Genomic DNA, 14,446 nt, shown 5'->3' with positions numbered 1-14,446 from the left:
GTTTTTAAATGTTGTATTTTAGAAGATAACCTTAAAAAATGAGATAAGCATATTCTGGATCTTTTCGATGACCTTTAAAAAATTAAACAAGTCATATAATATCTATGCCCAAATCATGGCAAAGAAAACCAGAGAGTGATATGTAAATTTCTTAATGTTTTTCATATCGTATGTCACAGATTCACCTGAAACCTGTAAGCCTCACTTCACCTGGTGGATGGGATAGACTTACTGGATGAGGGCTTTAAAGATGTCCAGTGTTTTATGTATCAGTAAGCTCTACAATCACCTACCAGATTTTAGTAATAATTGATACTTTTTTGTTTTCTTTGAGATAGAGTTTCGCTCTTGTTGCCCAGGCTGGAGTGCAACGGTGTGATCTTGGTTCACTGCAACCTCCGTTTCCCGAGTTCAAGCGATTCTCCTGCCTCAGCTTCCCAAGTAGCTGAGCTGGAATTACAGGCATACGCCACCATGCCCAGCTAATTTTGTATTTTTAGTACAGACGGAGTTTCTCCATGTTGGTCAGGCTGGTCTCAACTCCCGACCTCAGGTGATCCACCTGCCTCGGCCTCCCAAAGTGCTGGGATTACAGGCATAAGCCACCGTGCCTGGCCCAATAATTGATACTATTACTTTAAATACAAAGATAGGTTATCACAATAAAAATAAATATGCCCTTACAAAAACCTATTTCAGTCTTACAAATTTACCAGCATGACAAGTATTTTAATTTCATCTCATAATATACATGTTATCTTGTTATTGAATCCAGCAAGCATTCTACCAAAGCAGGTAAAAGCTGCTCAGACACTTCCCTGTACCTGTAAGTCAATCAATGTCCAAGGGTGACGTGTCCATCAGGTGGCTTCCAGGTAAATCTGACAGCTGATTCATTTTCCAACAGGAGGTCAGAAGGATCCTTCTCCCGGTGAAACAGCCCAGGAGCTCAGTATCACAGGGTGCTCACATTCACTGTTTAGGATTATACTACTATCTACATTGAAAACAGTTAGGGTGGGAGTTGGGACTGGGTGAGTGGGTGTACTTACTAATTATGTAGATATTAGGGGCCAAAGATGGAGAGAGACTTTGGTTGAAGACGCAGAGTATTATAAACCGTTTCAGAACATAGAAGGAGAGCTGGGTGAAGCTCAAAAATGTAAATCCGTGTCCCATTTTAAATAAAGTGATATCAAAAAAATAAGATAACTAGGATATATTTAAGCAGGAGATGAAAGATCTCTACAAGCACAACAAAACACATCTGAAAAAAAATTATCAATGACACGAGCAAATGGAAAAACATTGTATGCTCATGGATTTGAAGAGTCAGTGCTGTTAAAATGGCCATACTGCCCCAAGCAATCTACAGATTCAACACTATTCCTACAAAACTATCAACGTCATTTTTCACAGAATTAGAAAAAATTCTTCTAAAATTCATATTGAACCAAAAAAGAGCCCTAATAGCCAAAGCAATCCTAAGCAAAAAGAATAAAGCCAGAGGCATCATATTATCTGGCTTCAAACTATACGATAAGGCTACAGTGACCAAAACAACATGGTACTTGCACAAAAAACAGGCACATAGACCAATGGAACAGAATAAAGAACCTAAAAATAAAGCCACACACCTACAACCATCTGATCTTAGACAAAGTAGATGAAAATAAGCAATGGGGAAAGGACTTCCTATTCCATAAATGGTGCTGGGATAACTGGCTAGCCAGAAGAATGAAACTGGACCCCTGCCTATCACCATTTACAAAAATTAACTCAACGTAGATTAAAAACTTAAGTGTAAGTCCTCAAACTATAAAAATCCTAGAAGAAAACCTAGGAAATACCCTTCTCAACCTCTGCCTTGGCAAATAATTTATGGCTAAGTCCTCAAAAACAGTAGCTGCAACAAAAGCAAAAATTGACAAATGAAACCTAATTAAAAGAGTTTCTGCAAAAGAAACTATGAACAGAGTAAATGGACAAACAATAGAATGAGAGAAAATATTCACAAACTATGTATCCAACAAAGATCTAATATCCAGAATCTGTAAGGAGTTTAAATCAACTAGCAAATACCAAATAACCTCCTTTAAAAGTGGGCAAAGTACATGAACAGACACTTCCTAAAATTAGACATACAAGCAGCCAACAAAGATATGAAGAAAATGATCATCATTATTAATTATCAGAGAAATGCAAATCAAAATGCAATGAGACACCATGACACACCAGTCAGAATGGCTATTGTTAAAAAGTCAAAAAATAACAGATGTTGGTAGGGCTGCAGAGAAAAGGGAATGCTTATGCACTGTTGGTGAGAATGTAAATTAGTTCAGCCACTGTGGAAAGCAATTTGCAGATTCCTCAAAGAACTAAAAACAGAACTACACAGCAATCCCATTACTTGGTATATACCCAAAGGAAAACAAGCCGTTCTACCAAAAAGACACATACACCTGCATGTTCATCACAGCACTATTCACAATAGCAAAGACATGGAATCAACCTAGGTGCCCATCAGTGGTGAACTGGATAAAGAAAAGGCAGTACATACGTGCCATAGAATACTACACAGCCATAAAAAAGAACGAACTCATGTCCTTGGCAACAGCATGCATGCAGCTGCTGGCCATTATCCTAAGTGAATTAATGCGGGAACAGAATACCAAATACCACATGTTCTCACTTATAAGTCGAAGCTAACCGTTAGGTACCCTGGACATAAAGATGGGAACAGTGAACACTGGGGACTCCTAGATGGGGAAGACAGGGAAGGGGCAAGGGTTGAAAAACTACCTAATGGGTACTGTGCCAGCATGCTACCGGGGTGATGGATTCAGACATACCCCAAACCTCAGCCTCATGCCATTTGTAACAACTCTGCACATGTACCCCCCGAATCTAAAGTAAAAGTTGAAAGTAAATGAAGTGATACTAATATTGTTCAGGCGCAGGCTGGGGTTTGCCTTTTGGGCTCAGTATCCTTTGGGTTTGAGGAATGATGTGAGCATCATCGGTTGATTCTGATCGGAGCAGCGATGCTCTGGAAGCAAGGTCTTCCCCCGGGAATCTAGGCCATTGAAGGTTCTAGGCAGTGAGCAGGAAGATGTTAAGTTATATTTTCCATGCTTTCCAGAAATCTGCTGCTGAGCCTCTGCTGCCTGCAACATCCCCTCTCTGATGCTGAGAGTAACCGTACAGAGGAGAGCCCCATTCGGGGTGCATACTTCGGGGATTTTAATGGGACCGTTCTTTTCTTTGTTTTTGATTTTTATTTTTTGAGACAGGATCTTTCTGTGTCCTCCAGGCTGGAGTATAGTGACCATATAGCTCACTGCAACCTCAAACTCCTGGGCTCAAGGGATCCTTCTGCCCCAGCCTCCCAAGTAGTTGGGACTGCAGGTACACATCACCATGTCTAGCTCGTTTTTAACGTTTTTGTAGAAATGGGGTCTCCCTTTGTTGCCAAGGCTGGTCTCAAACTCCTGAGCTTAGGCAATCCTCCCGGCTTGGCCTCCCAAAGTGCTGTGATTACAGGCATGAGCCACTGCACCGGCCTAAAGGGACCGTTGTAAAGGAACTGCTTTGTGAGCAGTGATGAATCTTCTGCCAAGAAAGTAAATCAGAGCTGGAAGTAGGTCAGAGTCGTCATGCCCTTCAGGGGCCAGATGGATACCGGCTGAGGCAGCTCTGAGTCTTCTGTGGTGGAAACTGGGTTGTAGAGCTGAGGTTTCATCGCACAGCACTGGGTTTATGAGATCTATCCAGTAGGGAAGATATCAGCTGTCAACTGCCAGTTATTTTTTGAGAGTTTTGGGTTTTCTTTTCTTTTTAGTCAGGGAAAATGAGAGTCAGAGAGAAGGAAAAGGAAGCCACCAATGAGTGGCCTCAAGACTATTAATAATCACAAATCTCGTTCAGCACGATTCTGACTCACAGCTTGCTTAAAGTTAAATTGCTGTTTTCAATGTTCAAATTGCGAATTTGGTGGCATAAGGTTGTTCCTTCATACTGTAATTGGAAAACTTTGGGGCAGGACTGTAGGACTTACTTTTGACCCTCATTCCACCCCTTACCCTGCTCTTCATTGTTCTAAAAAATGGGGAAACAGATTGATTGAACACATACTATTTAAGTTTCATGAAGGCAGGAATATGTTTGTCCTGGTCACTATTGTATTCCTAGCACTTAGAACAGTGCCTGGACTATAGTTGGTTCTCAATAAATATTAATTGAGTAAATGCTATCTTACACATTACCTTGCTTTGAAATTCTAAGACAAAACAATACTAATAGCTTTTAAGTAATGGTGGCTTCTGGTAAGCTTCATACCAATTTCCCTTGTAATGTTACATATTTATTTCTAAAGCAACAACTCATTTATTTAGATTAATGAAAACAAATGAAAACAAATACTGTATTGTGGGCCCACCTTTTCAGTGTTCCAGTGATATCAGGCAATCTTAAATTTTAACCATAAGGCCGGGCGCGGTGGCTCAAGCCTGTAATCCCAGCACTTTGGGAGGCCGAGACGGGCGGATCACGAGGTCAGGAGATCGAGACCATCCTGGCTAACACAGTGAAACCTCGTCTCTACTAAAAATACAAAAACTAGCCGGGCGAGGTGGTGGGCACCTGTAGTCCCAGCTACTCGGGAGGCTGAGGCAGGAGAATGGCGTAAATCTGGGAGGCGGAGCTTGCAGTGAGCAGAGATCCGGCCACTGCACTCCAGCCCGGGCGACAGAGCGAGACTCCGCCTCAAAAAAAAAAAAAAAAAATTTTAACCATAAATAATTTTGATAAAAGAAACATATGTAAACATCCCATAAACCAAGTGTGGCTGTTCATCCAGACTTTGCAGGCTTAACCCAAATAATTGAGGCAGGTTTAAAAAAATACAATCTAAAGAGACAAGACTTCTCAATACTGGAGCAGTGATGTGCTTCAGAGACCTAGATAACAGGGGGGGTTTGAAGGGCACCCTCCTAGGAAGGACCTCCTAACTTCTCAGTTTCTGCCTCTGTTGACTCAGAAAGGAGCTCCCAGTGGTGTGACTTGAGCGTGTCCCGTGCCCACAGGTCTCCTGAGAAAGTGGACTGTGTCTTCTCACTGTCCGGGCCCTAGGAGAAGGTGTTGAACTGAAGGGAAGCTCATTTAGAGGGAGGCCTTTATCTCAGGAGAGAAACCGATGTAAGTTCTCAGTCCAGCAGGAAGGAGAGTGACTATCTGAAGCAATCGGATGCTTTCTTTGCAGAGGGATTTGAATTTGAAACTGTAGAGACCATCAGCACTCGCTAGTCTGGACAGAAGCAGACGGCAGGCAGAGAAAGCTGTGGTAGAAGTAACAAGTCAGGACAGACCATGGCCAAGCAGGGCTGAGCGGCCAGGGCTCTGTGACAGCAGCCCCAGCTCCCAGAGCAGCAAATGCCAGCTCAGTGGAGGCAGCTGGTGTTGCCTCTCAGAGCTGCTGTTGAAACCGTGTGCGGGCTGCCTGTGAATGACCTTCCTTTCAGGCTCCAGCAGCCTGCTGAGGCTCTCTCTGTTCTTTCCTTCCTATCTCCTTGGCTAACCTGGAAGGGCCTAATTAACACACGTGTAAATTAAGATTTCCTCTGGCTCAATATTCTAGAATTACACTGAGAAAGCTCATTAATTCAGACCACTTCTTCCACATTTTTAATTATTCGATTTGGATTCAACTGGAGTTTATTTTGCTCAACAAAATTTTATTATAGATAGCTCAAATTAAAAAAGAGAAGGGGCAGAGGAATTACTTAAAATATTTAAGGGAACATGCTCTTAATTTAACATGTTAATTTTAAACTATTTATTAAAAATTCATGACACAAGGAACTTCAGTTAGGTAAAATGAATAGAATTGTTAAGCTTTGTGCTTTTTTTCAGCGAATATTTATTGTCCTTTCTTTGGGCCAGGCTCTATGCTAAATTCCAGAACACAACATCAAATTAAGTAAATAGGCATGATACTGTAGTTTAATTTAAAAATAAAAGTGCAACATAAGAAATATCTTGAAGTATTGTTTTTCACCACCATCCCAAACATGTCTATATGTATACACATATACTAATACGCATACATACGTATGTGTAGGGCGAGGAGGAAGGAAGGAGGGAAGGAAAGAAGGAAAGAGGGAGGGAGGGAAGGAAGAAAGGAAGGAAGGAAGGAAAAGGGAAGGAAGGAAAAGAAGGAAAGAAGGAAGGGAGGAAAGAAAGGAAGGAAGGAAAGGAAGGAAGGAAGGAGGGAAGGAAGGAAGGAAGGAGGGAAGGAAAGGGAAAGGAAGGGAGGGGAAGGAAGGAAGGAAAGGAAAGGAAGGAAGGAAAGGAAAGGAAAGGAAGGAAGGAAGGAAAGGAAGGAAGGGAAAGAAGGAAGGAAAGGAAGGGAAGGGAAGGAAGGGAGGGAGGGAAGGAGGGAAAGGAAAGAGAAGGGAAGGAAGGAAGGGAAGAAAGGAAGGAAGGGAAAGAAGGAAGGAAGGAAGGAAGGAAGAAAAGAGAGAAGGAAGAAGAAAGAGCCTTGCCTTGAAGCAGCTGGTGGGGGAGGTGCAGGAGTGTGCGCTGATCTCACTGCTGTGATGCACACTGAGCCAGAGGTGTGTGCAGGGCGTGTCACCTGGCACTGAAGAGGAGATTCTCAGCCACCGTAGGGGAGGGTCCCGAGAGACTTCTTGGGCATCACTGGGGCTGAGGCTTAACGGACGGATGTGGGTGACTAGACGGAGAGGAGAGGGCATCCCAGGAAAAGCAACTTCAGGCAACTACAGAGAGTTCAATGGGACTGGAGCCCCCAGGGCAGGGATAGTGGGAAGCACAGCTGATTCTTGTGATTCGAGGTAGTTACGTTCTACCAACGTGCTTCAAACCCTGAACTAGCAAATACTGAGCTATTTCTCCTGGGGAAAGCGTGGGTTGGGTTCTGTGAACCTCTGGTTACAACATTTTTATCAGCTGAAACACTATTTGTGTTACATAGGCTTGTTTACCAACAAACCTGTGGAACACGCAGGTCTCGTCAGCACTGAGAACCTGCCCTTCCACATGACCCTTTTCCTGTACAGCACTCAGAGGGTGTGTTCACAACTCTCCCGCAGCCTCCGGATCTGCAGAGCCCGCCTGGCCTGCAAGTTTAACCTTTTTCACATTGTATCACCTTCTGGAACATGGGAGCCAGTCAGCTAGCTGGGAAGGACTTAACATTGTCCTGACTGTAAACTTCTTTGGCTTTCAGACTCACAACAGTGTTGCTACCAGGCTTTTTGGAAAAAAAAATCATTTATTGTCAGTCTTTGCATTTCTATAAAGGAATACCTAGGCTGGGTAATTTATAAAGAAAAGTTTATTTGGCTCTTGGTTCTGCAGGCTGTACAGGAAGCATGGTGCCAGCATCTGCTTCTGCTAGAGGGTTCAGGCTGCTTCCGCTCATGGCAGAAGGCACAGGGGAGCCGGCGAGTCACATGGCGAGAGAGGAAGCAAGAAAGAGAGGAAGAGGTGCCAGGCTCTTTTTAACAATCAGTTCTCATGGAAATTCAGAAGAGCGAGAACTCATTCATTACTGCAAGGATGACTCCAAGCCATTCGTGAGGGACCAGACTCCATGACCCAAACACCGCCCACCAGGCCCCGTCTCCCACACTGGGGGTCGCATTTCAACATGAGATTTGAATGGGACAAACATCCAAACTGCATCAGACATCATCTCACGAATCCACACATTCAGCTGCTTTTCTCTCTTTTCTGTAGTTTCACAACCTACTATAGAAGCACTTTCCAGAGGGGCCTGCAGAAGTGAATTTCCTCTTCCGTGGCCTTGATGTACCTGGCTGTTGATTCAGTAACACTGAACTTACTGCCAACAGCACTGCAACTCACACCGAAGGCAGCTCATGCAGCACACGTATTGTCTCCACAGGTACATCACAGCCTCCTGCACTCAGAGACAGTAGACAGCACTTCAGCACCGTGCCTGGGAGCATTTTAAACAGCAAAATCACCAAAAAAGTACAGAAATGCAAAAGCATGGCCCTGGATAGACAGCAGGAAGGAGCACTTGTTTATACTGTGAAAGCTGGGACAAGAAGGCAGAGGGGTCACCTGGCTTCGCCTCAGCTGGGAACAGGTGCCTTGCACTACTCAGATATTTTCCCTGCTCTGTACAAGCCTGCGAATCACTGTGAAGCCACAAGTATTGATTTAGCTTACAAATACATTTTAGTGAAGAGGTGAATTTGCAAGTACAGAATCCAGAAATAATGAGATCGGACTGTAAGGCTGGAGACGAAGATGGAGAGGCTGCTGCCAAGTGAAGGGCTGGCTCTTGTCCCAGAAGCTGTGGACTGCCACTGGAGTGTTTTAAGCAAGGGAGTGGCCTGATCTGTGTTGTAGGAACAGCACCTTTTCTCAACTTAAGGTGTGGCTTGAAGAGAGGAAGATGGGAGACTGGTTAGGAGATGGTTGTATCCAGGCAAGGATGAGGGTGGGTGAACCGAGCCAGGGGTAGAGTCCTCGGAGGAGCGGACCTGAGAGCCCTCTGAGTCTCAGGTCCTGACAACTAGGCGGCAGTGAGTGGTGAGGGGGAGGCATTGAGGACAGCGCCGGGTCCCCAGCTGGGGCACATGCTGGGGTGTAGGGCAGTGGTCAAGGGCCCTAGCCTTGGAGTCAGACACCCCTGATTTTAAATCCAATCTCTACCACTGGAGGGCTGTGTGGCTTAGACATGCTCCTCCACTTCCCTCAGCCTAGTTGTTTCATCTCTAGTATAAAGATTCCGTGTGGCAGGAAGAACACCCCCCTGGAGTTATTCTGAGATTGAAATGAGTGCTGGTGCTTTTCACCTGAACAAGGAAAACGGGGAGAGAAGCAGTACGTGGGGTAGGAGGGACAAGGAGGGGAGTCTGTCTGGGCGTGGGGAGTTGGACCTGCCGTGGACACCCATGGACAGATACCCTGAGACCGTGTGATGCTTCCCGGGGCCGCGGGGGTGGGGGCAGTGGGAAGCTGGGGTGGAGACACAGACTCGGGCATTGCCAGCAGGTAGGAGGCTGCTACCGCCACAAAGAGCGGGCAGTGCCAGGATCAGAGGCCGGGGTAAAGCCTGCGGAATTCCCGCATTTCGGAAGAGGCAGGGAAGGAGGACTAGGAAGAGCAGCAGGAGGAGGAAGAGGAGGAAAAGCAGGAGGGTGTGGAGGGACGGGAGGCGGAGGAGGAGTTCCAGGAGGGAGTGGCCGGGGTGACTGTTCTGAAAGCATGGACTGGAAGCCACAGCGGATTTGGGCTGCAAAGAACCCGGGAGATCTTTTAGCCTAATCCTCTTTTAGTCTCCATCCCCGTCTGGATGAAGACAGCGAGATTCAAAAGTAAAGTCAGTTGTACTGTGACTTCACAGCAGGATACCCAAACTCCTAATTCATAACAAAACTGCAGACATTCTCAGTTCAGAATTCTTCCTGTTCAGTCACACTGGACTTTCTCCCAATGTGACAAAATTATTGAGATGTTATTGACTTACTGAACAGCTATGGTCTTTGCCATGCACTAAGACACTGTGTAGTCAAACTGCGCCTCTGAAATCTATTTTTATTGTACATTTAACAAATTTTGCTGTAAACAATAAATTTAAAAACAATAGTCATAACTCATTAAACTGTATCTTTTAATTTTAATATGTTATTATACCTCAATGAAGCTCAGTTTTAAAAAACAGTGAATAAAAAGTTCAGCTATTAAAACTAAAAGGTAATTATTTGCTAATTTGTACAGAGATCCAAGAAATAGAAATATAGGAATATTTGGAACTTGCTCCTTCTTACAGCCTTGAGGGAACTGCTTATCCCTTATTACGTCTTGGTTTCCCTCAGTGAAACCAGAAATATTACCTTGCAAGACTGCTCATAGTTAATTAATATGTATGAAATTATTGAATCTAAATATTAAGTACTTGATGATATTGTATGGTAAATATTATCTAACTGCATTTATAAATACTAGCATTTTTACAGCCTAGTTGTAACCACAAAGTATAGGCCGTTTAAAATGTGCACAAATATATGCGTATATATTTTTTCCTATGAAAGTAGGAAAAGAGGGCCGGGCGCGGTGGCTCAAGCCTGTAATCCCAGCACTTTGGGAGGCCGAGACGGGCGGATCACGAGGTCAGGAGATCAAGACCATCCTGGCTAACACGGTGAAACCCCGTCTCTACTAAAAATACAAAAAATTAGCCGGGCGAGGTGGCGGGCGCCCGTGGTCCCAGCTACTCGGGAGGCTGAGGCGGGAGAATGGCATGAACCCAGGAGGCGGAGGTTGCAGTGAGCTGAGATCCAGCCACTGCACTCCAGCCTGGGCGACAGAGCAAGACTCCGTCTCAAAAAAAAAAAAAAAGAAAGTAGGAAAAGAAAGTCGAAATTATGCAAGAACAAAGTAGGAAAATATGCCTTTTATATAAGATTGAGTGTTTCCATTGATCAATATAATTTTTTAAATGTGATGATTCTGTTTTCACTTAATTGGTTATGTCATTTGCACTCTACCTACTTGAGATATTAATAAAATTGCACATGATGTAAATAGCAGGAAACAAAAAGAACTGCTGGCCTTATTCATAGTTAATAAAGAGAACCGGATGATGAAATTGTCTGAAAATAAGACATTTTGTTTATTCAAAAGTTATTTCTGCTCCAGGGATCCAAGTGATAGAGCTTTGTATTTTTGGAGGAAATGATGCCATAAATCAAGGTATCACAACCTCAGCACTACTGAGGTCTGGAGCAGCTGGATAACTCTGTTGTGGGGGCTGTCTTGTGGGCTGCGGGACGTTTAGCAGCATCCCTGGCCTCTGCCCACTAGATGCCAGTAGCACCCCCTCCCTCATTTGTCACAACCAAATGTCCCCAGGGGACAAAACTGCCCCCAGTTGAGAAACACTCCTATAAGTAGCATGTTGATGCTGGAGGGGGTGTACTTTTACATGTACTGGGGACAGGCCCATAGGTTTGGCAGTAAGTCCTGGGATTCCAAATTGGCCTTTCTCAGCAGCTGGGCTGATGCGACAGCCTTCAGTTGCTTGGGCCTCCGCTGGGCTGATGTGACAGCCTTCAGTTGCTTGGGCCTCCAGGCAGAAAGTGGAAGTGCAATAGGGGCTGTTTGCATGCTGCCTTGGCAGAGTTGGGGTGACAGGCACATCTCATGTGCTCACAGACACTGCCAGGCCCTCTCAGAGCTCATGACTTGCCTCCCCTTTCCCTGCAGTTAGGGAGCCTTTTGTCTTGCCCTCAATTCTCCAAAACAACCCAAAAGGTTTCCCTTATCTTAACTCTGTTATAAACATGTTGACATTTCGCCAAACAAAATCCTGGTGAAACATATTCTGAATTTTCTACGTTCCTACGTAAAAACTTAAAAACAACAGGCTGAAGGAAAGAACGTGTCGAGAAGATACAGGAACTGGCGTCATAACGCTGGGGGAGACCGTAGAGCTGAGCGGCTCTTGGCCACGCGGCATTCGGCCCCAGTGCTCAGTCACCGTGTGTCCTGCCTGGCTCCCATGTTGGATGGCACAGACAGAACAGCGCCATCATTACAGGAAGTTCCACCAGATGGCGCTGTCTCCAGGGACATCTAGGGCACAGGCCTTACTTTATAGGGGAGTAACGAAGTCCGAGAGGTATTTATTTATGTTCACCCTGCTGAAGAGAAACAACGAGCTCAGGACAGAACCAAGACTGGGAACCAGCCCAGTTAACCCCACGCTGTGATCTCTCCCGCACACAACTGCCTTGTGGCAGGTCCACACCTGGAGTGCCACATGGGGTTTTGGCCATTGTAGCCTAAGAATGAGGGTCAGATAGGTAATTAAGAGAATGGACCAACTCTAAATAAAAATTTAGTCCAGTTCAGTAACCATGTCTCGCATACCTGCCATGTACCAGAACTTGGTCTGGTTATGAAGTTGAAAACAAACAAACAAACAAACAAACAAAAACCAACGAGATCCCTGTCGTAGTAGGGCACACAGACTGGGAGGCACTCACTTTTAAACCCTCATAGCCATCCATCGCAAAGATAGAGACGAGCCCAGGGCCCAGCCTAGGGTGGGGAAGGTGGGGAAGGCATGCTTGCTAGAGGAGATAGCATCCCGGTAAAGAAGGCAAGAACGGAGCTGGGATGGAGGGAGCTGCAGAGCCCAGGACACAGGGGAGCAGACAGGAGGGTGGCCTGATGATTCCCCTGACTGTGGCTTCGTTCCATTCACCAGGCTCTGCCCGGCCACCCCATGTAGAGGTCCCTCCTCAAGGCAGCATGTTCAGGGCACCATCCGCACACAGGTTCCCTTCCCATCTTGTGGCCCCGCTTCTCATCCTCCACACTCGCCTTGCTCATTGATGCCGCGCTCCACGCAGGCTTATGCTTCTGGGGCCTGAGAACCAGCCTCCACTCTTCTCTCTCACACTGTATATCTAACCTGTTGGCACACTCTATTCCTTTTTTTTCTATAAGTTCTAGAAACTGCTTCATCCATCCCCACGACTATCTTTGTCCCAGTTCCCATCATCTTTTTCTCTCTTTCCCTCTCTTCTTTTTACTTTTTTTTTTTTAAGAGATGGGATCTTGCTCTGTTGTCCAGGCTGGAGTGCAGTGGTGTGATCATAGTTCATTGCAGCCTTGAACTCCTGGGCTCAAGAAATCCTCCCGCTTCAGCCTCCTGACCTCCTGACTAGCTGGGACTACAGGCATGCTCCACCACACCCAGCTATTTTTTAAATTTGTTGTAGAGGTGGGGTCTGTGTTGGTCTGACTGATTTTTGAACTCCTGGCCTCAAATAATCCTACTGCTTTGGCCTCCCAAAGCACAGACTACAGAATGAGCTATGATGCTTGGTATTCTTTTTACATTAAAAAAAAAAAATTGAGATATAATTCACTGCCATAATATTCATCCTTTTAAAGCATACAATTCAGTAGTTTTTAGTGTTTTCACAAAGTTGTGCAACCATCACCACTATCTTATTCCAGAACATTCCATCACCCCAAAGTAAGTCCCACATCCATGAGCAGCCACTCGTCTCCCCTTCTCCTCTCCCTGGCAACCACAAATCTCCTTTGTGTCTCTATAGGTGTCTCTGTTCTGAACATGTCATATAAATGGAATCCAACAATATGTGGTCTTTTGTAACTGTCTCCTTTCACTCAGCATAATGTTTTCCAGTTTGTTGAAAGGTTTCCATGTTGCAGCACACATCAATATCATTTTATTCTTTTTCGTGGCCGGACAATATTCTTTGGTCTATCCATTCATGGGTGAATAACAGTATGCTTTTGTTTGCCCATGGACATCAGGGTTGTGTCCACTTTGGTGGGATTATGAATAGTGTGGCTATGTACATTCCTGTCTTAATCCATTTGGGCTGCTATAAGAAAATACCACAGCTGGGTGGCTTACAAACCACAAAAATTTATTTCTCACCCTTTTGGAGGCTGCAAGTTCAAGCAAAAGTACCAGCAGATTTGGTGTGTGCTGAGGGCCTGTTTCCTGGTCCATCATGGCACCTTCTCACTGTGTCCTCACATGGCAGAAAGGGCCAATGAACCCTCTGGGTCGTCTTTTATAAGGCAGTAATCCCATTCATGAGGGCTCCATTCTTATGACCCAATCACCTCATGAAGGCCCTGCCTGCAAATACCATCACCTTGGGGGTGAGGATTTCAACACAGGAATTTGGGGGAGACACACACTTTCAGCCTATAGCAATTCTTGCTCAAGTGTTTGTGTGAACTTATGGCTTCACTTCTCTTGGGTGCGCCTTCAGCTCTTCGTAAGATTGGTGAGTACATTGCTCAGTTTTTCCTGCCTCCAGACTTATCCTCTCAACCCATTCTCCAACCTTTTAGTCAAATCTAATTTATTTACTTATTCATTCATTTATTGAGACAGAGTCTCACTGTGTCTCCCAGGCTGGAGTGCAGTGGTGTGATCTCGGCTCCCTGCAGCCTCTGCCTTCCGGGTCAAGCGATTCTCCTGTCTCAGCCTCCCGACTAGCTGGGACCATAGGCGTGCACTACCACACCCAGCTCATTTTTGTATTTTTAGTAGAGGCGGGGTTTCCCCATGTTGGACAGGCTGGTCTTGAACTCCTGAACTCAAGTGATTCTCCTGCCTCGGCCTCCCAAAGTGCTGGGATTACAGGCGTGAGCCACCGCACCCAGCCTAGTCTAGTTTTTTTAAACATGTAAATCTTTTCAATGTGTAAATTGTATCATGCTGAGCCCTGTATGTAAAATCTTTCCATAATTTTCCATCGCACTGAGAAAAAAAATGCCAAAGCCTCATCTGGCCTTCCTCTAAAACCCCATCTCTGGGGGAGGGGAGTCGGAGATGGGGCTGGGAACACCCCTCTGTTTACCCCAGCTCGCTTTAGGGTACAGTGGGGCT

General features: G+C 45.2%; 1 protein-coding gene across 1 annotated transcript in view; it reads right to left on the bottom strand.

Moving 5' to 3' along the window:
* The window catches only part of LOC105526787, a 17,099-nt gene extending 4,568 nt beyond the window's left edge, over positions 1-12,531 (bottom strand). The window contains exon 1 of the mRNA XM_011962898.1: positions 12,269-12,531. Coding sequence (XP_011818288.1) covers positions 12,269-12,531 — 263 coding nt within the window. The remainder of the gene's footprint in view (positions 1-12,268) is intronic.
* Between the last annotated feature and the right edge of the window lie 1,915 nt (positions 12,532-14,446).

Source organism: Colobus angolensis, unplaced genomic scaffold (assembly GCF_000951035.1).
Source record: "Colobus angolensis palliatus isolate OR3802 unplaced genomic scaffold, Cang.pa_1.0 Scaffold6, whole genome shotgun sequence".
Taxonomy (NCBI): Eukaryota; Metazoa; Chordata; class Mammalia; order Primates; family Cercopithecidae; genus Colobus; species Colobus angolensis.
This window is presented reverse-complemented; position numbering and strand designations above follow the sequence as displayed.